The sequence below is a fragment of the Ambystoma mexicanum genome, chromosome 8 (genome assembly GCF_040938575.1).
Source record: "Ambystoma mexicanum isolate Mex_15411 chromosome 8, UKY_AmexF1_1, whole genome shotgun sequence".
NCBI lineage: Eukaryota > Metazoa > Chordata > Amphibia > Caudata > Ambystomatidae > Ambystoma > Ambystoma mexicanum.
Window position 1 is genome coordinate 1,301,260,043 of NC_090929.1, and position 23,406 is coordinate 1,301,283,448.

At 43.7% G+C, this 23,406-nt stretch overlaps 1 protein-coding gene across 2 annotated transcripts in view; it reads right to left on the reverse strand.

Annotated features, from left to right (window-relative positions):
- INPP5A (inositol polyphosphate-5-phosphatase A) overlaps nucleotides 1-23,406 on the reverse strand; it is a 3,154,590-nt gene that overhangs the window by 2,056,605 nt on the left and 1,074,579 nt on the right. For both annotated transcript variants that reach the window (XM_069611412.1, XM_069611413.1), the window contains exon 4: nucleotides 136-223. In XM_069611412.1, coding sequence (XP_069467513.1) covers nucleotides 136-223 — 88 coding nt within the window. The remainder of the gene's footprint in view (nucleotides 1-135; nucleotides 224-23,406) is intronic.

Below are 23,406 nucleotides of genomic sequence, written 5' to 3' on the forward strand. Positions count from 1 at the left end.
AGACACAATATGCCACCGATATTTGGCATTAATGCAGAAAGAGCTCCACTGAGCATCATGAAACGTTTTAATTTAATGTGCAATGATTGTGCGTAGTTCTTCTTCGACGTCCCATTCCAAGATGGAGAACCTTACCGTAAAGTTTTCCTGTGACTTGTAGTTCTCATCCAGGTATACCCGGGCCCGATTGTACTCTTTCATTGCATCACTTGATAAAAGTTCCCTAAAAGGAAAGGTTAAAGAGAGAAATCACCAAGAGTCTCTTCGGTGTCAAACCTCATTACACAGAGCAGTACAAATAAGACACAGCTACACATTTGAATGCATTTTGCAAATTATGATTACACTTCCTAAAAGCATACCTTTGGGTGAGAAATGTCTGAATTTAGGAGACAATGGGCATCATTATGGTTACGGCTGTATCCGTTCCGGTGATACCAGAGGGTTTCGGTCGGACCCGTAAATATTTACAGTGCCCAACTTCCCGGTAACACCGGGGAATTACAACCCAGGCAACCTGGATAGTCAGGCGCTGGCAAATTTTAAGTCCCCATTCCCATAGTGGGAATGGGGACCACAGAAGCACCAGCATAGTTGTTAACGGTGCCGGTGCTTCCGTGAGGGGTCTGCCAAAGCCGCGGTGCCCGGCACGATCAGACCTGTAGGGCACGGCAGCTCCGGCAGGCAAACCCGTGGTTTGCTGGTCCGGAAACAACAGTGCCGGTAAGCTTACTGGCACCGTTGTTTCCAGACAGGCAAACTTAGAATGAGGCCCATTGTTGTGATTCAAGTGGCAATGCGTCGTAGATTATTACTTTATTGTCATATTTTGTTTGCAGTCTCCTAAACTAAAAAGTGAATTGTATAAGATCAATCATAACACCAGCTATACCAAAAACGACATGATAGCCTCTTCCTCCATTTGTAACACGCAGCATTGTTATTACGTATTTTTTTTTCTATGAGTCTAATGCATTCTGTAACAAAGGGTCATTCTGGGGTCATCCTGAAGAATACCCCCTCCGAATATCTCAATAAAGTGGAGCAGAATTTCTGAAAATGATGGATGAGCAGGTGCCATTCCTCTGAACATTTCAGCCAAACACAAGGCTGTAAGTTTGTGCCTGCTCCTACTGGCTAGAATATCCATTAATCTACCCACATACGTGGTTGAAGAGTTCTGGTAACCCAACTGGGTGTTTTGAGAAACATTGCTGCCAATCGGGGCGTGCACAACCTTTTTGCCGTCTGTTTGGCTGAAATGTTCACAGAGCACGCCACCCACCTGTTCCCCGATTGTGCAGATCCAACCTCTTTCTAGAGGTAGGTCGTGCTTCTAGTAGGATTTCCGTACAGTACACATTTCCCCATCCACTACAGCAATATTTTGGGTTGGTATTTCACCTGACTCTAGTGGTAACACATTTCAGGATCTTGATTGGAAAGACCTGCTCAACCCTTCAGCTGGTGATAACATGCATGCCACATTATTGGCATTACATTCGGAGTGTTTAGGGCATCACACGCACGTTTTTACTACATTTAAGATTAATTACAGTTAGTAGTGGTGAAAGGCGCTTCTAGGCATTAAGGATTCACAAATAGATTTTATTTTTTTGCTATTAGTTTGCACTTAAGTGCCATCTATGTGCCAAAACTATTGCACTTGGGTACAGATAGGAGGAGATGTGATTTGAAGAGGGACATACAGCATGTGGGTGTTGTATAGCTATTTATCTACCCATGGACTCACCATCGCCTTGTTAATCCCTATGGCCATTCATACTCATTACCTCCCACTCAACCCCCCAAGATACAAGCCTGTGGCATTTAGTTGAGCTACCTCTATCACACAGTAACATTAATGTTGTCATGAATAGGGCCTGGACATGTTTTTTCTATGCAGCCTTCTGAGAGGCAATGGTTTAATTGCACCCATAAATGTGCTGCTGGTGTCATACAAATGTCTTAATCAAGTGTGCCTTAAGAAACCTGTTTTATCAGGAGTATGTGTCAGTGTATCTGTTCCTTGCACTGAAGTCCTATTAAAACTAGCATTGGCAAACCCAGCAGTTGCGTCTTATGTATGTGCAGTAAATAGGCATTTGTCTGGCTCTGCTGTCATATGCCCAGGTATGCACGCCATTTTCCAGCTGTTACCATCTCATCGCCAGGTAGTACCTTTATTATTAAAGTGCCTGGAAAATGCCTATACGATTCCTACACAAAAGCCCAAACAGTTGGTTTTCACAATGATTGTTTAATTTGAAATGAAAAACAAAATATTCACTGGACTACATATAGCAGCTGCATACTGATTTGATGATGCCGGCAGGTGAGCTTTAAAACAGTTCACGCATTGTTGTAAAGTTCACCTGCAGGTCACTTAGCTTAAATATGCTGGCAGCTATAATCTATATATATAATTGTGAAAGCGTGTTTGTATGTTCGGGGTTGGCTCCAGCCCCATAACAGTGGGTTGAAATTTTGGCCCAAGGTCGGCATGCCAGTCTGGGGTGTACTGGTGATAGTGAATTTTGATGAACCCCACCCTTTCGCCCTGCACAGGGCAGGGTCCAGCCCTTTGCTATCAGTATAGATTATTTCGGGAGATTGCCGATTTTGTGATTGTTGGCTCCAGCCACACAATAGTTGGCGGGCTGAAGTTTTGGCCCACGGTTAGCATACCATTATGGGGTGCTCTGGCGATAATGAAATCTGACCAACACCAGCAATTCGCCCTGCACATGGGTGGAGCAGGGTCCGGGGCTCTGTTCTATCAGTATAGGCGATTTCAGTAGAGTGACGATTTTGCGACTTTACAAAAAAATAGGAAGTTAGGACACAAGGTCGGCATACCCGTCTGGGGTGTACTTGCGATAGTGAAATTTGACCAACCCCACCCATTCGCCCTGCACAGAGGTGTAGCGGGGTCCGACCCTGTGCTATCAGTATAGGTTGTTTTAAGATATTGCTGATTTTGCGATTTTCAAAAAATAGGAAGTTATGACACAATAAAACATACATAAGTCTGTAGCAGACCCCCTCGTGCATGTCAACTACAGACCCGATCAACGCTGGGTTGTACCGCTAGTTCTTTTCATAAAGTCTATGCATTCATTTGGCATTTTTGAAATGTCTACATTAAATTAAAGCAAGACTATACCTCGATACACTTTACTAACTTGGTTTGCTAGCAAGCTGCTATTTGTATGCTCGTAGGCTTCCCTCCTTTTGCTCTGAGTCAACCCTTTGTGCTGGGAGGAAACATCCTCTACATAAGAGAACCACCAAGGAAGTTTACTTGCATCATGTCCGTTTAATTTCCGGATCCGCCTTCAAAGATCAAAGAGGTGGACAGTTTGCTGTAAATATAACTTACTCAAGCACCCTTATATTTCTGCCTAAGCAAACGTCGCTGCAAGAGAGAAACTGCTTCCAGTACAGTTAGGCATTTGGCTGATTAATCCTGCGGCCACAGGGAGATGCTTCTGTGCCATAGTTGAAGATATGGGTCTGTTTTCCTGCTGGAAGTGTCTGAAAACTTTGATTATCAGGACATGGTCATTATGATAGCTCGAACCTGTTTGTTTAAAAGGGAACAAAGATTACATTAGCTCAACCTCAATGGGTCTCCTGAGAGACCTTAAGAAGAACTCCAAAACGTTCTGAATTAATACAACTGAGTGCTTTGTCTGAAACTCTACAGTAATTTAAGGTTTTCACTAAAAGCATTGGCCCGAGGGCCTGGATTTTATGCCTGGTGCCTTTGTCAGTTGAGGACCTAAAAGCTATCTGTTACATAGCACGCATACGCTGTGCGCATGCGCGAGCCTCGTTTCAGCTCGTGCATGCAGTGTGAGTATAAAGGAGGACCCGTGACGGCAGTTGCTGCTGGGACCCCATACTGACAAGATGTGTCTGTGTATCATTTTGCGGTAGGCGTGCGTGTGTGTGGGTCGGCCTGCGGTGCTGATGGAAAGTCAACACTGGCGACGAGGAAGTGCTGTGTGTGTGTGTGCGAGGCATTCTAAAGATATTCAATTGTCAGAGGAAGCATTCCGACATGCTACGCAGCAACGAAACCGACGCAGTGAGTTGGCGGCCATCTTATCTACCTAATCACGACCGTTGTGTCTCGAAAGGGTGCTCGTGCACCGTTCGTGATCTACAAGGACTACATTTTTCGAACCCACATGGCTGTCGGCCATCCGATGGCTGTGTTTTGGACATTTTAAAGGTGTTGTGAACACCCCAAGTGTGCTGGCTGGCCCTGCAACCTGCCAGTCCTCCTGTCAAAAGGGTGAATGCCACAAGGATCAACTAGACAAAAGACAGCCTGCCTCAGGACAGAGGTACCGAAGGTCAGTGGCTACACACTTCACACCTGGGAAGACAACCCCACCGAAGAGGTGCACTCCCATTGAAGAAGCTGCACAAGTCATCACAACAAGTGAGTGGGGACCCCTGTCAGATTAGGGACTTGACAGACTTGGGCCTCTTGAAACAACGTGAGCTGCTCATGCGGTCTGCTTAAATGGGGGAACAGGATGGTGCCCCCCTCTAAACTTGGACCAAAATGGTTACTGTGGGTGAAAATGCTTGAAATGTTTTTCAGAGCCACAGGGGAGACTGACGACAATGCAAAAGTGGCTACATTATTGTACACAGCCGGGACAGAGGTACACCAAATTTTTCACTAGTTAAAGCTACAGGCAACCACTTATGCGGCTGTCAAATAGGCCCTCCAGAACCATTTCCTCCCCATGGCTAACGTGGACTTTGACAGATTCATCATGTGTGCTGAGAAGCCTGGACCAATTCTGTGCAAGACTGAGGCAACTGGCCAGCGCCTATAGGTGGGTGAATGAAGAAGAAATGGTGTGGAATCAACTAATCCAAGGTTGCAGTTCCGGGAAACTGAGGAGACAAGTTTTCCGAGAGCCAGGCCTGACGCTAGCACAGATTCAGGAGACCGGGCGGGCCTATGAGCTGGCTGAGAGCAGGGGAGCCAAGATGGACGCTGCAGTGCGCCCAGGTAGGAGCGAGGAGGCTTTCGCGGTTGGTCGGCCTACACCGGTGAAGTTACGATGGGGCCAGAAAAGAACGGAGGGCCCTCCGACATATTTTAGCCAGCAGTTCTGCCAATACTGTGGGTATGATCTGCCGCACGTGGGCGAATGCCTGGCAAAGGAGAGAGTGTGTGGCAGATGCAACAAGGCCAGACATTACACAAGGGTGTGCAGAGTGGCAGCTCCGGTGGCCACTGCGAGAGTGAGTGGAGGAAACCCCAGAAAGTTCAGGAATGTGGCGGCTATAGAACAAGGGGTGCAGGAATTGGACATTGCAGAGGAAGAGGAGGATGAGGAAGAAGTATTTTGCATCTCTAACATTGCCACAGGGGCAAGGAAAAGACGACACCCACATGCGTAATCAACGTTGGGGGCACACGGACGCCCGTTTTGATTGACACTGGAGCGTCAGTCTGTGTCCTGGCGGCTGACCACTATGAGGCCCTCCCAGGTCCTCCAGAACTTGAACCGTCCAAAGCAAGGATATACACTTTTGGGGGGAATACACCTTTGCCAATTCATGGTGTCTTCGTAGCACCTGTCACTCATAGACAAAATGCAATCAAGGCCAGATTATTTGTGACCGATGTAGGCCAACACTCCCTATTAAGCTGTGCTGCCTCAGAAGCATTAAACATTGTTCATTTCACCATGTCGGTGTACCAAACTGATGTGGACTGGTACAAAAGCCTATTCCGGGGAGTAGGCAAACTGAAAGGAGACCCGATTAGACTGCATATATTGATGGGTCAGTAAGGCTTACAGCCCTGAAACACAGGAGGATATCATTCCATCTAAGGGCACAAGTAAAAAAAGAACTGCAATCGTTGGTTGAGATGGACATCATAGAAAGCGTAGAAGGCCCGACTCCATGGGTGTCCCCGATCGTAGTGGCACCCAAGCCCAAACAGCCCGGATCCGTGCACATCTGCGTTGACATGAGGCTACCGAATGCCACCATCAAGAGAGAAAGACACCTCACACCGACGCTGGACGACATCGTGGGTGAACTGCAAGGGGCCAAAGTGTTTTCCAAGTTAGAGCTAATGTCGGGGTACCCTCAGCTGGAACTTTACCCAGAGTCCCGCTACATCACCACCTTCACCACACATGAAGGATTATACCAGTTCAAGAGATTGAGCTTCGGAGTCTCGTCAGTGGCGGAGGTTTTCCAAAATGTAATTCGTGGAGCACTGGTGGCACTAAAAGGGGTAATCAACATGAGTGACGACATTCTGGTCTTCGCATCCTCGGAAGCCGACCACTTGAAAAGACTAGAACGAACACTAGACAGACTGAAAAATTTGGGCCTCACACTACATAAAAAGAAGTGCGAGTTCTTCAAATACCGCATAGAATTCTTCGGGTTTGTCTTCCATGCAGGAAGCATCTGCCTGGAACCTGAGAAGGTGCGAGACATTCGTGAGGTGGCACCCCCAGAGTCCCCTTCCGAAATTAGAAGATTTTTGGGCATGGTGAACTATTGCAGGAGGTTCATCTGTGATTTAGCGTCTACATCAGAGCCCCTGCGGGCGCTCACAAAGAATGATGTGGCATGGACATGGACTGCCAAAGAACAAAAGGCATTTTCAGACATCAAGACAGCGCTATCCAGCCAGGAAACAATGGCCTATTTTTGTGGATGCTAGTCCGGTGGGTCTGGGCGCTGTACTGTTTCAAGCAGACACACAAGGACATATGCACCCCATAACATACACAAGCTATCACAAAAACGGACAGAAGGTACTCGCAAATGGAGGGGGGGAGACCCTCGCCATACTATGGGGGTGCAAACACTTCCAGCTGTACATCTTGGGCAAACCAGTGGTCGTCATCACCGTTCACAAGCCACTCATACCCATCATGGCCGGGGCGTCATCCAAGCCTCTGCCATGAATCGAACAATGGAGGTTGTCCCTGATCGAGTATGGAGTGAGGCTACAATACCGGCCTGGCACCCATTATCCGGCAGACTATTTATCCAGGCACCCTGGGGCTGGTCGGGATCGAGACAACATCGAAGTGGTGGATTGCATTGAGATGGTCAGCAGTATTGTGGATGCCACCATGCCAGTGGCGCTGTACCGTCAGGAAATAGTGGAAGTGTATGACAGCGATGAGATCTTTCAGGTAATTCGAGCAGCAATGAGCTGCGGCGAGTGGAGAGACGTGATTGCTAACAATGCGAGAAGGGAGGCTGGTGCCCAAATAGACCTGCAGACAATGTGGAAAGCATGCAATGAACTGTCTGTTACAGAAGACGGACTCTTGCTACGAGGTCGACAGATTGTCATCCCGCGAGCCCTGGCGACCAGGGTGCTGGAGCTAGCGCACAAGGGGCATCAAGGAGCGGCGAAAACAAAAGCACGATTGAGGCATAAGGTATGGTTCCCCTACTTGGAGGGGCGCATAGAGGAGTTTGTGTGCACCTGTGTACCCTGCCAGGCAGCAAGCCCGGTGGAAAGAGGCCCCCCGATGAGATCAATGGGGAGTGTGCATGCCGACTTTGGATCCACGGGACAGGGGATGTACTTCCTGGCCGTGGTATATCAGCGGTCCAGATACCCAGAGGTTGAGCTGGTGGAGTCAATGGCATGTGACCATACAATTTTGGCACTAGAAAATATTTTTGCCACTCACGGGTACCCACTGGAACTGTGCTCAGACAATGGCCCACCGTTTCAGGGACAGCAGTTTGCTAAATACCTAGAGGAAAGAGGCATCAAACACAGAAGGGTGACCCCAGTCTGGCCGAGAGCGAACGGGGAAGCCGAAAGGTTAATGTGAATCCTCAATAAAATCTTCAGGATTTCGATGAATGGGGGAGGGGAACTACGCCAGACCTCTTCGAGTTCCTGAGAGAATATAGGACAACCCCACACCAGTCCACGGGGGTCGCACCGGCAGAGGCCTTGTTTAACCGCTGCCCCTGAGGACTAATTCCAGAGATGGAAGGAAGGGGACCAGGGGTAATTGATGACCAACGAGTCAGACAAGAGCGACAGGCCAAAAATGAGAAGGAAAGCGAGCAAAGGAATCTCTGGGAAAAGCAAATCTTGGTAGGAGACACTGTGCTGGTGAGGAATAGACATCCGGAAGGGAAGTTGTCCCTCACTTACGAGCCGCAGCCTCTCAGGGTAAGCCATGTAAAAGGATCCATGGTAACTGCGGCCAAGGGGCAAGGAACTGTAACAAGAAATGTGTCATATTTCAAGAAAATGGAAATCAACCAGCCGGAGGAGACTTCAACGATGCCAGAGCCAGCAGACCCAGAGACCATCCAGCCGACAGAAGCGCAGGACGGAGATGGGAGTCCGGCTCTATAAGCAGCGCCCATGCCGTCCCCAGAGGACAGTCAAAGGTATCCGAGTAGAGAAGGACGGCAACGCCCCGCTCGATTTCGAGACTATGTCATGGACCCCACGTCCTAAGAACAGTTTCTGTTAACTCATGTGGAGTTGTTGCAACATTAATGTTTTGTGGTTTTCTTGTTTAAAGAAAAAGGAGGGATGTTGCGTAGTACGCATACACTGTGCGCATGCGCGAGCCTCGTTACAGCTCGCGTATGCAGTGTGAGAATAAAGGAGGACCCGTGACGGCAGTTGCCGCTGGGACCCCATACTGACAAGACGTGTCCGTGTATCATTGTGTGGTATGCGTGCATGTGTGTGGGGCGGCCTGGAGCGCTGATGGAAAGTCAACACTATCTAGCCCTTCGAAAGAGTACAAATTCTTTACACCGGGCTCATGTTACGATGCCAGAGTCCTCCTCTTTTACCATCTTTTTGCCCACACTGGCAGCTTTTCCTGGTTGCAAATCTGCCTTTTTGTATTTCGATGGCACACATGGAAAGTGAAAATTCAATTTTATTTTGCAAAGGAGCCCTCTTTCACTTTTACAGTCGGACTACCTCTTTCTCATTTATGGTATTTTGGAGGACAGGTTGCACACATTGCGCTAAATGCCTTCATTAGGAGACATTGTGGGGACCAAAATTGTTTCATCGTTTCCCTGCCAAGTGGTCTAAGGAGTCAAACGTACTCCTGGCACAGTTCCGGAAATGAAGTAACAGTTTATATCTCCTCCATTTGGTGCATGGTCAGAAGAAAGCCATACCATCAATCATACCTTTCCAAACCTGTGTAGGTGCTAAAACGCTGATAGACCCGAAATAACTCAAAAAAGGAAACATCCATGCCGAAAGAAACTCAGACAGAACCTTGCCTGAGGGGACCTTTGGACAAGCCCAGTGAAAGGATGACAGCATGAAAGAGCATTTTCCCAATGCACCATTCATGTAGGGAGAAAGAAGAGAAGTTATCTCCGGTTCATAGAAAAAAGATGGCAATTATTCTAACGTTGATTTAAACAACCATGCAACTGGAGGGGATTGGCACCAGTCTCCCATGGTTACATCTCTAGATCAATAGTTATGAGGTCTTGCCAATAATAGAGATAGTTTTGGGGTTAGCTCATCCTAGCTAATGTGTGATGCAATGGCAGCAGATGCATTTTTTAATTGGTGGTTTGTAAATATGTCCCACATATATGCCAGTGCTGCTGATCATAGCGAGGGATTTTGAACCAACCAGGGGGGAGTTTTGGTTTTTCCCACAGACAAAATGTTTTGGATAATGGGTTACAATTGTACATTATACAACACACTTTCAGTGAAATATTGGGTAAAAAGCACAATTTGTTTTCTAGAGTAACTCCAATTCAAAAATGCAATAGATGCAAGTCACCATTGGTTCACAGGAGCATTACCAACAGTTTCATGATGCCTATCCCCACAAAATATGCCAGTATAAAAACATTTTCATGCTGGCGGTGTCAATATATGCCAGTATTCCTATGTAAGAACATACTCATATTTGCTTTGCTCATAATGCCAGTAATGATTCTATAAGAAAACATGCCCATGGCTGGCTTTTCCAATATCTGGCAGTATCCCAAAGTAAGAACATACGCCAGTTGGCTTTGCCTTAAAAATATTATCCCACAATAAGAAAACATGTCCTAATTGGCTGCCCAAGGTAGACCTTTCTAGACACGTGACAACACTTATCATGTTTGTTTTACCATTGATGCCCAGCCAAAAATTCCATGCCACAGCATGAAAAGTTAGACTGGTTGCCTCAAATTGCAAATCTAGCCACATAATAAAACGTATCATACTTACTTGATATTAGATACCCGAATAAAATGCCATGCTACAGTAAGAAGTAGATAGACTTGCTGCACTAAAACTCCAAACTAGCCACGTAACACATATCATGTGTTATTTATCATGGATGCCCGGTAGAAAATGTCATGCCACAGGATGAAAAGGCTGAACTGGCTGCACCAAAATTCCAATTTAGCAATGTAATAACATATATTTTATCAATAACGTTTTTTGCTAGGCATCTATGACAGATGCTTAGAAAGAAATGCTGTTGTTGCGGCCCCCTACCCTCACACTCTGCCTGCCAACTGCTCCTGGCACAGCACGGAGACACAGACAGACACAGACAGACACACACAGACACACACACGTACACACACATTACATAAATCTAATTCAATACAAATTCTTACCTGCATGCAGCCCCGCTTCGTACCCTGTTCCACTCTGGAGTTGGGCTGCATGCCATGTTTCCCTTTGACAGTTTAAGCCAGCTCAGGTGCACTCCCCTCATTTGCAGCTGAGGGTGAGCTCAGTGTTTCCACTGGGCTGCACCACTCCACCATGATCAACGAGGGTACTGGCGGATCAGCGCCCCATTACCCATTATGGACGAGCCACCATGGTGTGAAACTGGCCAAGAACCTACCCTAATGTCAAAAGGCATTTCCAGTTTTTACATTATAGGTCAGTACCATAATACACCTAGGATTCAAAGAACACCTTAGCCCACTTTGTAGATCACAAAATAAAGTTACACTTCTGCTTCCTTGTTTTCATTGTGGATTTTCTGGTCTTTTTCCAGCATATGGCATTATGGGGCAGTGCACTTGCTTGTGCACTTTCTTAAACTCTTCAGGCCCCTGGACAATCAGGGGCACCAGAAGATGGGAATTCCAAGGATTTTCTGCTGAAAGAACTTGAAGACTCTTTTGCATTTGGCAATGCTTCTTGGGTAGCTTCATCTGCAGATTCCTGTTTGTGCAAATCTTGTGGGTTTGCCCGAAGTGTTCTCTTTTACTTTCTGGCCGACTCCTTCATGCCATTTCCTCTCTTATTTAGTTATATGGTTGTCGCTAATGCATTCTTTCATTCAAATGTATTGGTCTGGAAATGACATCATATACTTTCAAATTATTTTCAATTGTATTTACTTTAGAAGTGTTCCTCCACTCATCCTAATTAAAGACTGACCCGTTGCTGCATGCTGTTATGTCCAGAGCGGTTAGTCATTTGGGAGTCTCTATCCCAGCTGAGGATAATCAAAACAATTCATTGAGTGCCCCATTCAGAGTCTCGACCTTTAGGTACCTGCCTGGCGTAGTCTCCAAGATCAAGTCCAAACGCCTATATTAACACAATGACATTATTCTGGTAGGAGGATAATTAGAACGGTGTTAATTCAATGGGAATCTGCATATGCACTGGGAAACTGAGTATTTGGCACTTACTTAGTTTTATTGCTTCATAGTTGCTAAAGTGAAACATGGGAACCATTGATGTCACAAGGGGCAGACATTTTGTATTAATAATAAAATGGGGGTGTATGGAAGTATTCGCAAACAGGCAGTATTGAGAGCGTTTCAAAGAAAAGATAAAAAGACTGACAGGAAAGTTTGCGAATGCTAAAACGTAGAGCAGATACATACGTAGAGTGAGTCATAGGTTGTCATTTGAATGGTGTCAATCTGAAATAAAATGAGCCTACTTAATATACCCTTCGCAAAATATGCATGGCCTGACCAGGGGCAGAAGGACAGGGGAAGTCGGAACATTGCAGGTTCAAAGCCAGAAGAGTTTGTCCACCCTTCCGAGACACATTGAGCAGTATTGAATTGGATAATAGAACAGCAATTATGATAGTGCTTAGAAGCAGGAGGAATCCAGTGTCAACTGCAATAAAAAAGGCTGATATTGTCAATGTTTATTTTAACCGAAATGCATAGAGTAGATTACGTTTGACTGCATGAATGGAAAATACATTTGTATGATTTTCTGTCTGGTGGGAGAGTTGTAATGTTCCCAAAATTACTCCTTTGGACGGGTTTAAAAATGCTTGTTTCAAGATGTAAAATAACCCTATTATATCTGATAGAGGTTTCGGCATAAATAGTATTGGCTTAATGGATGTAGTCGATTGTGGGAGCAATAATATGCTAAGCTCACTTGTACCTCAGCCATTCAAATTATACCAGGCATTCAACATCTTCCAGAAGCAAACCTAAAATGAGAAGTGACCAAGTGCAAGTTTGTGCTTTGGCCAAAGAAAATTGCTAAGGGTCAAGGCACCATTGTGAGCCTATTTTCGGTTCCTATTCCCAAGACCTGGCCAGAAGAATGCTTAAAATATAGTAGTGGTGTCCAGTTCAGAACAGTGGGACAGGTGAAACAGCAAACTATGCCTTTACAGGACTGAAAACAACTAACAGAGCCCAGAAGCGAGTGTGGCCCAGTAATTAGTCAAATGTGTATTATAACAAACGAGAGAAATGACATGAGATACCCCATAGCTGGCATTCTACTGCACTTAGCCATAGAATATGATGGCTGCAGCCACACGGTGTGCCCTTAAACAAGACGGTTGTGCTGGCGGTCGCTTTTTTAAAGCTGAAGTTGGCCACGACCAGGGGTGAAAACACGTGAGGTTAAAAGAGGAGGAATGAGGTACAACCAGAGAAAACGAAAATTTAGATTTTTCCAAGAGAGCTCTTTGTCTAACTAGAGTACTAAGTGACGGAATAGGGGAAGACAACCGGCAAGTGTGGAACCTATGTCTGCTCGAAGGCATACTGAAGGGAAGTTGACTAGGGGAAGTGGAATGACATGTATTTCTCCCTTGCTCGAAGAAAGGCTATGCTATCTAGGGTGGTATTGGAAAACAGAAGATTGTATCCGGTAGATTGCAAGTAAAGTGGCAGTGACCACAAATCCTGGTATTTGCCAATAAAGAGACAACATAGAGTGGATTGTGGTATGCCAAATGCAAGCTAAACCAGCTTTATTGGAAGTATGCAAAAGCTGGGGAGAACACAACAGCAAAGCTCTTCCTCTCAAATTCTTCTCCGTTCTGAAAAGAAAACACAGATTTTATATTGCAAATGAGTCACTCTGATGTCATCATAATCACTGAGCTGTGAAAACCTACCTCTACTGCTCATCGGTCCTAATTGCTAAGCAACATATAGTATCTATATGTCCCACCCTACTGATTAGGTAACTCTCTATCTAAGGTCCCACTATGGGATGTACTGACCCACTAGGCTCTACCCTGTGACATCACTTTGTGCTGGTGGCACCAGAACCAGCAAAATGGCCGCAAAAAGCCCTATGCGCGCTAAACCTCTGAAAATTGCGCAGTGAAACCGGACAATATGGCTGCCAATCTACTTTGCCTGTGTCAGTGGTGGAACAGGATACCACCCTCCTGAACCTGTCATTGGGCTGCCCACATAGTGAAAATGGAAACTACATGAAAGTCAGTGCTTTAATGCAAGGAAACCCAGAAATTGCTCTGAAATCCTTTTTTCCTTGGCTGCTGAAATTACTAAATAATGGTTCCAAACATCAGAAAATATCCAACATCCTTGCTGGGTGTTACCTGTCACCTTATATAACCAATCCACATGAGCACACAATGTCAGGAAAAACAGAAGCTATCAGCAGAATATCCACGTTAAAAAAATTTGCTTGCCTGGGAAAATCTGTCAAAATTTATACCACTGGCCGCCTGTATAACAGCTGTCATTTAATTACATTGGAAGCTTAAACCTGTGCAGTTAAAATCAAATGGTTGGAATTAAGTGACTTGCCATCAAAAGCAATATAGGTTGCAACTATTTAATCTCTATGTTTTAAAAGACTGGAATTAGAGTTCCGTTTGCCTGTTTGAAACAGTAAGTCTATTAAATCAAAGACAAGTTTAAACAAATTGAGTTTTAAAGTAGCCTGATGCCAGCCAAAGAACTACAAAGCACATGCCACAGCTTGCCCCAACAAAAGGCACCTCCCTTCTGCTCTCTGGTCCAGGAACTCACATTCAGGTGTTAATGAAGAGGGGAGGGGATTGGGGTGCTGCTCCGGGGAGAGACAAAGGACTTCCTTGATTGAAAAGATATGCAGATGCAAGTGTCAATAGAAGCCCCTGCCAGAGGAAAGAGGCAGGGATTGATCTTGAGCCACAAGGAACTTTGAGGGCGGGAACAGACAGTTTTGTTTATTCTTAAAGCACAGTAAAGTATATTTTGAAAAGGACTGACAAAGGACTGTGCAAATTTGTAAAAATTGTAAAATTACAGTATTGTTAATGTGACATTTTCGGGTACGTTTTAAAAGTACTCAGAACTCTGTGCTCTGTTCAGGGACATGACTGCAGAAATTGTGGTTTTGTAGCAATTGTATTGATGCCAGAAACATGAAACTTCATATGATTATGCCCAGATATCATGCACACATATGTGTAAAATTGTGGAGAAATCTGACATTGGGTACCAGACCAAAAGTGCGGAAAATTGCCAAATCTAGACCCAAGCTCTCACCACGACAGGGCTTGGAGGAATACTTGCTTCACAAAATCTGTGATATAAATATGCTATTGCTATCACATTTGTAAAATTGTAAATATGCATTATAGGAAAAGTAGATTTCATGGGCAAAGACAAAGGGGAGGTTTTCCATGGATCATAAAACACATCGTCCTGATGACACACTGTTTTCTTCTCAAATCAAGGAAGAGGAAAGACCCTAACGAATAGAATACCTAGGGGTGTTGTGCCTAGTATAATTCAGCTTACCCATCCCTTTAGAAAATATATAAATAGAGACAGCTTAGAACCTAGGACACACACATTCACCCACCAACCGATTGCTGGTGGAGCACTTTGCAAGAGAAATCCATTCTCCGGATTCCAGACTCCAGAACTTTGAAAGCAGAAAGGCCTATTTTCAAAGCTGAACTATTCTCAGCTTGGCCTTTAAAAATCCAGAAACCAGATTTTACCCCAGACCTCTAAGGGGAACAAAAGAACAGCTTGGCGGTGCTGTGCTGCTTTCTTGCTAAGGATTATTGCCAGAATCCAAAGATCCAACCCAGTAGAACCGTGCTGTGACCAGATAGCTGCGAACCAGAACCAGAACCCGTCAGATCCAGTCCAGTCCCACTGTGCGGTGTCCAGAGTGCCTTGCTGATTGCAGAACCAGAGCACCTTGAGTCCAGTCCGGTGTGCTAGCTGAATTCCTGTCCAGAAAGATCCCTGAGCAGATCCCTGACGGGTCCATTGCAAACATTGTTAGTGAGTACCCATAGCATAGGATTGTCACTAGCATATGTATTATCCATAAGTCATCCCTATTCAAACCCATTCTATTATATCCAGAACTATATTGCTAAGATTCTCTTGTCTTGCCTGAACTCTTTCTCTCACCCTATAGTCCTTTGTAATAGTAGTGTTAAAATCATCTTTGCGCTGATATATTTTCTGAAGAAAGGCGAGCGTCTCGGCAGGCCAAACCAACTAGTGATATCCTGGGCTGGTGGCTGCGCTGTCGTGTAGTTTGCATATTCATAGTCTCCCCTTTTGTAAAGAAACCTTGTTTGTTCATTTTAAAAAGCACATTCTTGTTTTGCTATTTTGACTCTTTCTGAAAAAACAACCTCCACAAAAACCTTCATAACTTCTTCACCGTTTATGCTAGAAACTCAGTTTTTCCACAATCACGCTTACTGCACGCAGAAACTTTTACGCAAATTTTCCGTTTGGCTCAAATCTATGACGTGTGAAATAGCTGTTCATTGCATCCAACCTCAGAATTAATTTTCAACTTGCTAGTTACTCAATAATCATTGCTAATGTTTGTCTGAAACCATACAAAGCGGCTCCCACTAGTACTGAAACCATTTTAGTGAATTAAATCCATTTTCAGTGTTTTTATCATTCATGCAAAGCAAAGTTTAAAACCATTTTTGATCAGTTTGCAATCATTCCTGATTCTCTCTCTCTGTTGCTGGGGGGAAATAGGGATTGATACTGTATTGTTGAATTCTGTATTCCTGAAACCTGTTTTCTCTCCTTCCATCTCTTGATATTGCATATTGGGGGGATTGAGTAGTGTGCAGGGGGAGAGAGTAATCACATTGCATTTTGTTTGAACCCACACCAAAGTATTATTCTATGCTGCATTATTTTTCCTATCATTACTCCGTGTGATTAAAGAGATTTATTATGAAATCACCCCATTGGTGATCTTTGTATAACCATTCAAATAGTGTGATATATATATATTGTGAAATACTTAAAATACATATTTTAACTTTACAAAACCGCCTGCTTCCTGTTTCAGTTTGACCGGGGGGATTCAAAGAGAGGGGCATGATATAAGGGTACATCATTCAGAAATAAAAGAACTTATAGACATAAATAAATAATTAAGGGTTTCAATTGTGCATCCTATGCTAGGCATTGACTTAGGTGAAGTTCCGGGTTGAAATCACTTACACCACCCATAAAAAATCCCATAAAAATGTACAACCTCATCATGCTTGAATTATATTGGTAAGCTCTAAATTACTTCTGCAGTAAAAAGGACATATGCTTATAGGTTAACATGTGGTCACACTCTCCGTGAACTGGTGGCATGAGGACATGTGTATGTAAATGGGAGGAGAGGGCAAACGTATCACCTTTGTTCTTAAATAAATAAAACAGCCCATGTTATCTCTGCCATAATGTCTCTGGGTTTCAAGGACTTTGTTCTTGCCCAACTTCCAGTAATTCCAGCCCTCCCTGTTCTTGCAACAGTAAACACGGCATTCTGGTCTTGAAACATTCATCACAGCAATTATTTATCTTTTTAGCCGCATCCACGTTTCTCTGTCATGCCTAGCCGATTGTTGAGACATCAATCTGTCAACTACTTATGACGTTTCCTGAGATGCTCCTCTCGTCCCATGGACTTTAAATAGTTTGCCATGTTGTCGGAACTTGATTTACCTTAATATCTGAACGCTCACAATGATATCTTGTTCCATTATGTAAACCTCACCTACAACACCCTCGGCCTTGCCATTCCTTTGAGGCTGCTATGTCAAGCCACTGCAGCATTTCCCTGAATTAAATGTATTTGTTTCAAATAGTGTGCTTAGCTGGGGGCCTCTCTTAAAGCGACAGAGCTTAATTCTCTGCTGTGCTTCTGCAGTTTAAAATTGCAACTGCTTGTCATGTTTTTTCCTCTGCAGGACACATTGCTTTGCTATCTACCAATTTCCTGTTGCATGCCTGTCACATTATTTCCCTTCCTATGGGTAGCAGCAAACTTATCTGCCTACAATTTTCTGCCCTACTTGTGTAGTGAGTCCCAATCTTGCGTACACGCCTTCCTGTCAGCTAACCTATTCTATTTTAAAACACACTAATTGCACAAGCTAATGCCTTATCTTTTTCCTACTTGTGTAGCACAAAATAATTATTCTTTGTACCAGCTGTATTTCCAGGAGAATTTAAAGTGCAGTTTCAAATGTGTCCTTTCTTATCTTATAATTTTGTTTCCACTGAGGAAGGCAGGGGGGCAGAACATGAACATGCTATCTAGAACAATCATTGCCCCACTACAGCAGATTGGAAGAAATATGGTAGGAAAAAAGGAAAGTCTGATGGTCAGAGATCTCTCAAAGTTGAGAAGGAAGAGAATTCCACATCGTCAGAGCAAGAACAGAGAAGGAATGGCCTCTGGCACGAACCTTGCACAACCGTGGGATCTTCAGTAGCAGCTGCTAGTAAGATCGCAGAGGTCTCAAACAAATATAGCGGGTCAATTTGGATTGAATGTAAAGTGCACCCAATTGAGAAACAGCATGATGTGTAATACACAAAACATTGACGTTAATATGCCTTTTTTCTCGGGGAGCCAATGAAATTATCGAAGTAGAGAGGAAGAATACGACTCAGTGCACCTAAGGCTAAGCGTGCAGCAGGATTGTGTAAAATATATAGACACTGAACAGGACAAGGTCCCCAAGAATCAGGCCAGTAATCAACATTCCAAGCCTCATTGGAATTAGGAGAATCAAATGCCAGATTCTCTGTCTTGTCTCCATTTAACTCCAGAACATTTGACATCCAGTCCCCAATGGCCATTAGACAGGATCTCAATATAGAAGGGGGATCAGAATTAAGTGCATTGAGGTGAAAGAGCAGCTGAGAATCGTCGGCATATGTACAGAAATGCTCATTTTGTTTCTCATTTAGATCAGCAAGAAGACAGCGACATAGGTTAAAGATAAGAGGAAAGAGCGAAGGACCTTGAGGGAGACCAAAAGTCAGAGCTATGGTTGACGAGCGGAAAGGAAAAGGGATGCCATTTGTGTATGATCTGTAAGAAAAGAAGAGCCAGAATAAAGAAAAACTAGAGAGACCAGACATTTCCAAACAAAGCAGGATAATGTCATGATCAGTAGTATCAAAGGCTGCAGAGAGGTCCAGGAGAATCAGTACTCTGGCCTCACTGCAGTCTTAAAGCAAAGCCATATCATCCAGGATAGAGATCATAACAGACTCTGTGCCCACCAAGGGTCTAAAACCAGATTGGAAAGGATGTAACAGCCAGTTAATTTCTAAATGGCGTGAGAGTGGAGGAGTGACAATAACTTCCATAAGTTTCATTAGGATATGAAGAAGAGATATAGGGCAGTAATTATCAGCACGCTCTTGGTCCGTGTGAGATTTCTTTAAGAGTGGTAGGACTGATAGAGGTCTATTGATGATACACAGCCTATGGAGGTTGTAGTTATTTAAACTAAATTAAAACATGAGAACAATTTTAGCAATTTCTAGTCCCATACAAATAGAGTCACAGTAAATCCCATGCACCCCCTCATTTGTAATTACAATGTGTGATTCATATGTGATTTGAAAGAAAGGGCGGGGAACGTGCATTTCTTCAATACAATCTTAAATATTATTCAAGGTCAGATAGGGAAACTGAAATTGTGTACATTAAAAATTGAAAAAAAAATCTTCCATGCCCAAAACCTGTAGATCCAAGTTTTTGTAAGAATAGTGTAAATTGCACGGACATGCTAGTAGCCCATAACATCACATTTATGTGAGAAGTAGAAGTGAAATGTATTGAATTTTGGCATGTCTTTGTGAAAAGTAAAGCCTTTAAATCAGTTGCAAATGTAATTTGAAATGTAACGGACAAGCAGTAAAAATTAGAATGTCTTTCATTTTTGCAGATTAGTGGCATGTGATTATTCAACATTGTAGTGACTTCCATGAATAAACTGGAGATCATCTTTGTCTTGATTTAACCTTTAATTTGTATTGAAATAAATGTGCGTTTTATGAACACTGCCTTTTATTCCTCAGAATTGTTGGGTGGGATTGTATATAAGGGAGGGGGGCATTATAATGGTGAGGTCCACCTAATGAAACATTGGCATTTTTATCTAAATATACCTTACATAAATGGAGGTTTGTTCCAGGATGTTAGATTGGTTACATCACTAATGTCCGTGCACAAGATCACACACGCATGCAAATTTGCATTAGTGCATGGCATAAAATGGTTCCCTGCTATATAGTTTTATAAAGCATAAAGTCAGTGATTGTGAATTGGCATTTGTGGTATTGTAGGCTGTTTGAAGTGAACATCAGATAGATTGTTTATTTGGTTGCAGGATTTTTATAGACTGAGTCATATTTGTGATCAGATTTAAAATCTGGCTATGACATCACAGCACATCAGGGCGGATTTGAACACGGCTCTTGACCACACATTAATCTTATATTTCCTGCATGGCCAATGGCTAATACCAGGCACTGAACGATCGAAATATGAAATTAAATTGCACCCCAAAAGGCCAGCTAAGAGAAGCCTTGCAAAAACGATATCTAACTCTTACAACGGTTGAGGAGAAACAAATGTGTCCTTTCTGATCATCCCTCTTTTCACCTTCAGATGGTGGAAAACAGATTGACTGAAAATGTTCATGATTTGCGCCTATTTACAGAAAAATACCTCAGCAGAAATGATACTCATGAACAGTTTGAACAAAATATCACATATTTGAAAGAGTGACTGAGTGACAAACAATTGTCACTTCAGAAACAACACAGACTGAAAGAGTGGAAAGAAGCCAAACAGTGTGTAGAGGCCAAGCTTTTAAATACTAATGACATTCATAGCCTGTGTACACAGACACCTGATAAGTTAAAGGATAACCTATCTAATCAAGCCACCTATATGGAAGGCTTGCCTGATACATCATGAATATAAAAACACAATTGAAAGAGAGTAAAGAGTTAAGTATGTAATGTATTGTGAAACATATAGACTCCTAAAATGCATATGATCAGCTATGTGAGGAACTCATGGTGACAACAAGTAAGACAGACACAAGTGATCACAGTTTAAGGGTGTTTATTGAACAATTAAATGAGCTATGTAGGTTGGAAAAACGTCTAATCTAAACCTAACTCTAAGATGGGAGCAAATGTCAACCATCAAATGAAAAATAAGCAGTCTTAGTGGTGTTGTGTCAAAATAAAAGGGCCTTTTAGTGTCAAATCTCACAACTAATACAAAAGGGGGGTGGGATAGTTCTCAAGAAAAGAAAGAAGTGTTCTCAAATAGTATGTCAGGATGCAGTAGCCTGGGTCTCCCTTCCCCACATTTTAGACACAGGTTAAGATGGGAGCTTGAAGCACAGTACAGTCTCGGGCTTCTCCAGCACGAGATGACAGTTCCAATGGCAGCTCTCAAGACACCTTTTGTGACTTTCAGTTATCAGGGCCATCGATGGCCAAGTTTCGTTTCACTTGAAAGTCTCATGCCTTCAAGGACCAGACATGTTCAAACAATAAAAAAAAAGTTCCTTTAACAAAAGAAAGTTCTTTTCCAATGTTTGCTGGGTGATGGGTTCTCCTCTGGGCCCCCCCTCTTCTGGGTGCTGACCCTTCTCAATTGCATTCCAAAATATATTGCACTTCCTTTATCAATCAACTTTGGGTGATAGCTTCACCTCAAGATCTCCGTTGGTCAGGCTCAAGCCCCTGTTACCTTTTGTGGGATTTCTTTTCCCTTGGTTTCTCAAGTTTCAGTTTCACTGTGAGATTCACTCCCCTTTTTCTCACACTGCTTGTAGATCAAAATCTTTTGATTGAACAGGGATTTTGCTTGGCCCTCTGTATGACCACTTTGACCTATTTTGCCAGCCCTCCTACAGCCTTCTGGTACTTGTAGTTTTTCTCATATGGGGCTCGACCAGAGTCTCTTGAGTTAGCACCCACATGGCCCATTTTTCCTCTGCAGCTGGTCTCTCCTTCACACATTTAACAGTTCATTCAAAGTTAATTAGCTTTGGCTTTAAACATGGCACTTTGTGATTCTTACCATCACAGCCTGGGTCTTATCGGTTCTCCCCTCGACTAACCGGTTCTGATGAACTGCTTGGCTTCTTTGGAGTCAAGGCTGGTACCACAGGCGTGGTAACTTTCCTCACTCCTGCCTATTGCCATAGGCTTGCCCTGTGTACCGTTGACATCTGCTGCAGGACACTTATGCTATTATTCACGGTTTTAGGCTCTCTTCCACAAAGATTCTGTGGATCTGGGCTGAAAAGGGCACAGTCACTTTTCTCCTTGCCTCCCTCTTGATTCCTGCTGCCTTTCTCCTTCTCTTGAACTGCCACGTGATAGCCGTTGCATAGCGCTGTCTGCCGTGATCGCCTTGTCCATACTGTACTCTTTGGCCCCACCTTTTATCGCTGTTGGGAAGGGAAAGGCCATCATGTGTGAGTGATTAAGATCAATTACCTGACTTTACCTGACCCTTGTATTGGACATGTCAGATAAATGGCTCTAGTGTAAGTCTGTGGTCTTTGTGTTGTGAGAAAGTTTTAGAGTTTGAAAGGTGGTGGCAGTTGTTTGGAATGTCAGGAAAAAGGTGTAAAAAGGAGGGGGATACCACGTCTCACCCACCGGTGTCTGAATCTCACTCCCCGAGGACCACCCCCATCCAGTTGATCTTCCCTCACTGGTCCACCGCTAGTAACTGGATCCAATAGCGATGGCCGTGTTCTTGCCACTTGGGTGACAGATCCCCGGGGACTAGCTAGGCAGACACCTTCAGGTTTCTCACAACTATATAATGATATCAGTATCATTAAGTATCAAGGACTCCGTTATCCCAGGAGAAAGACCCAGCAGTTCAAGAAATACATCAGATCATATGATTGGTACAGACCCGAACCAAATGTTAATCATCAAAGTAAGGTGACTGTGCAAGAGTTAATGCAAAGAAAAGAAGTGCATGTCACATTGAGAGCAACATCAGAAACCTTAAGAAAAGATTTTAATGACACAATGTCAGAGACTGAATATCCAAAGAAATTGGAAGACTATCAGCAAAAAATTGGTGGAAGAAACACATTTACCGAAAGGAAAAAGAAATCCTTGCAGAAAGAGCTACAAAACATGAAAACAACTTTGGCTTCCAAAAACTAGAGCATTTGACACTTGCAAGGCTAGTCTGAATGAATCTAGGGAACAGCTACTACACAGTTGTCAGCAGGTGATATTTGAAACAGATCATAATGCTATGTTGAGACAAGAAAGCAAAGATAGTCAAGTGAGTTCAGACTCACAGTCTAAATTTCACAGGCAGATACATTTCACGGAAGAAGGAACATAATCCCGAAATCCACAGACTTCCTTTTCATTGCCCAGAAATGTCCATAGTCATGCTGGTGGTTTTGGCGCACATAGCCATAGTCCAGATATAGAAGTCTCCAGAGACACCACCTCTTCTTTCCAAACTCACCCATATACACAGGATGAGAGGAGAGAGATGTAGTACTCTTACGCTGTAAGGTGTGGATAGGAGTGGTGAGTATGGGAGAGAAAGTGTGAGCATACCCAAAGAGAAAATTAATGAATCAAGATATGAACATGAGTTAATAGAACATGAATTACAGGGTTATGAGCCAACAGAGAGACCATTTAGCCCATATGGCTAACATGGAGAGACAGAAAATGCAACCCTGTAAGGGCCTTTTAAACCATTATATATGTTAGAGATCACAGATGTGTGCCAGAGATCCTAGGCAGGTGAGGCAATACTGATTCTGAGTGACAAAATGAAGACATCCTAAACTATCCATCCTTTAAGAA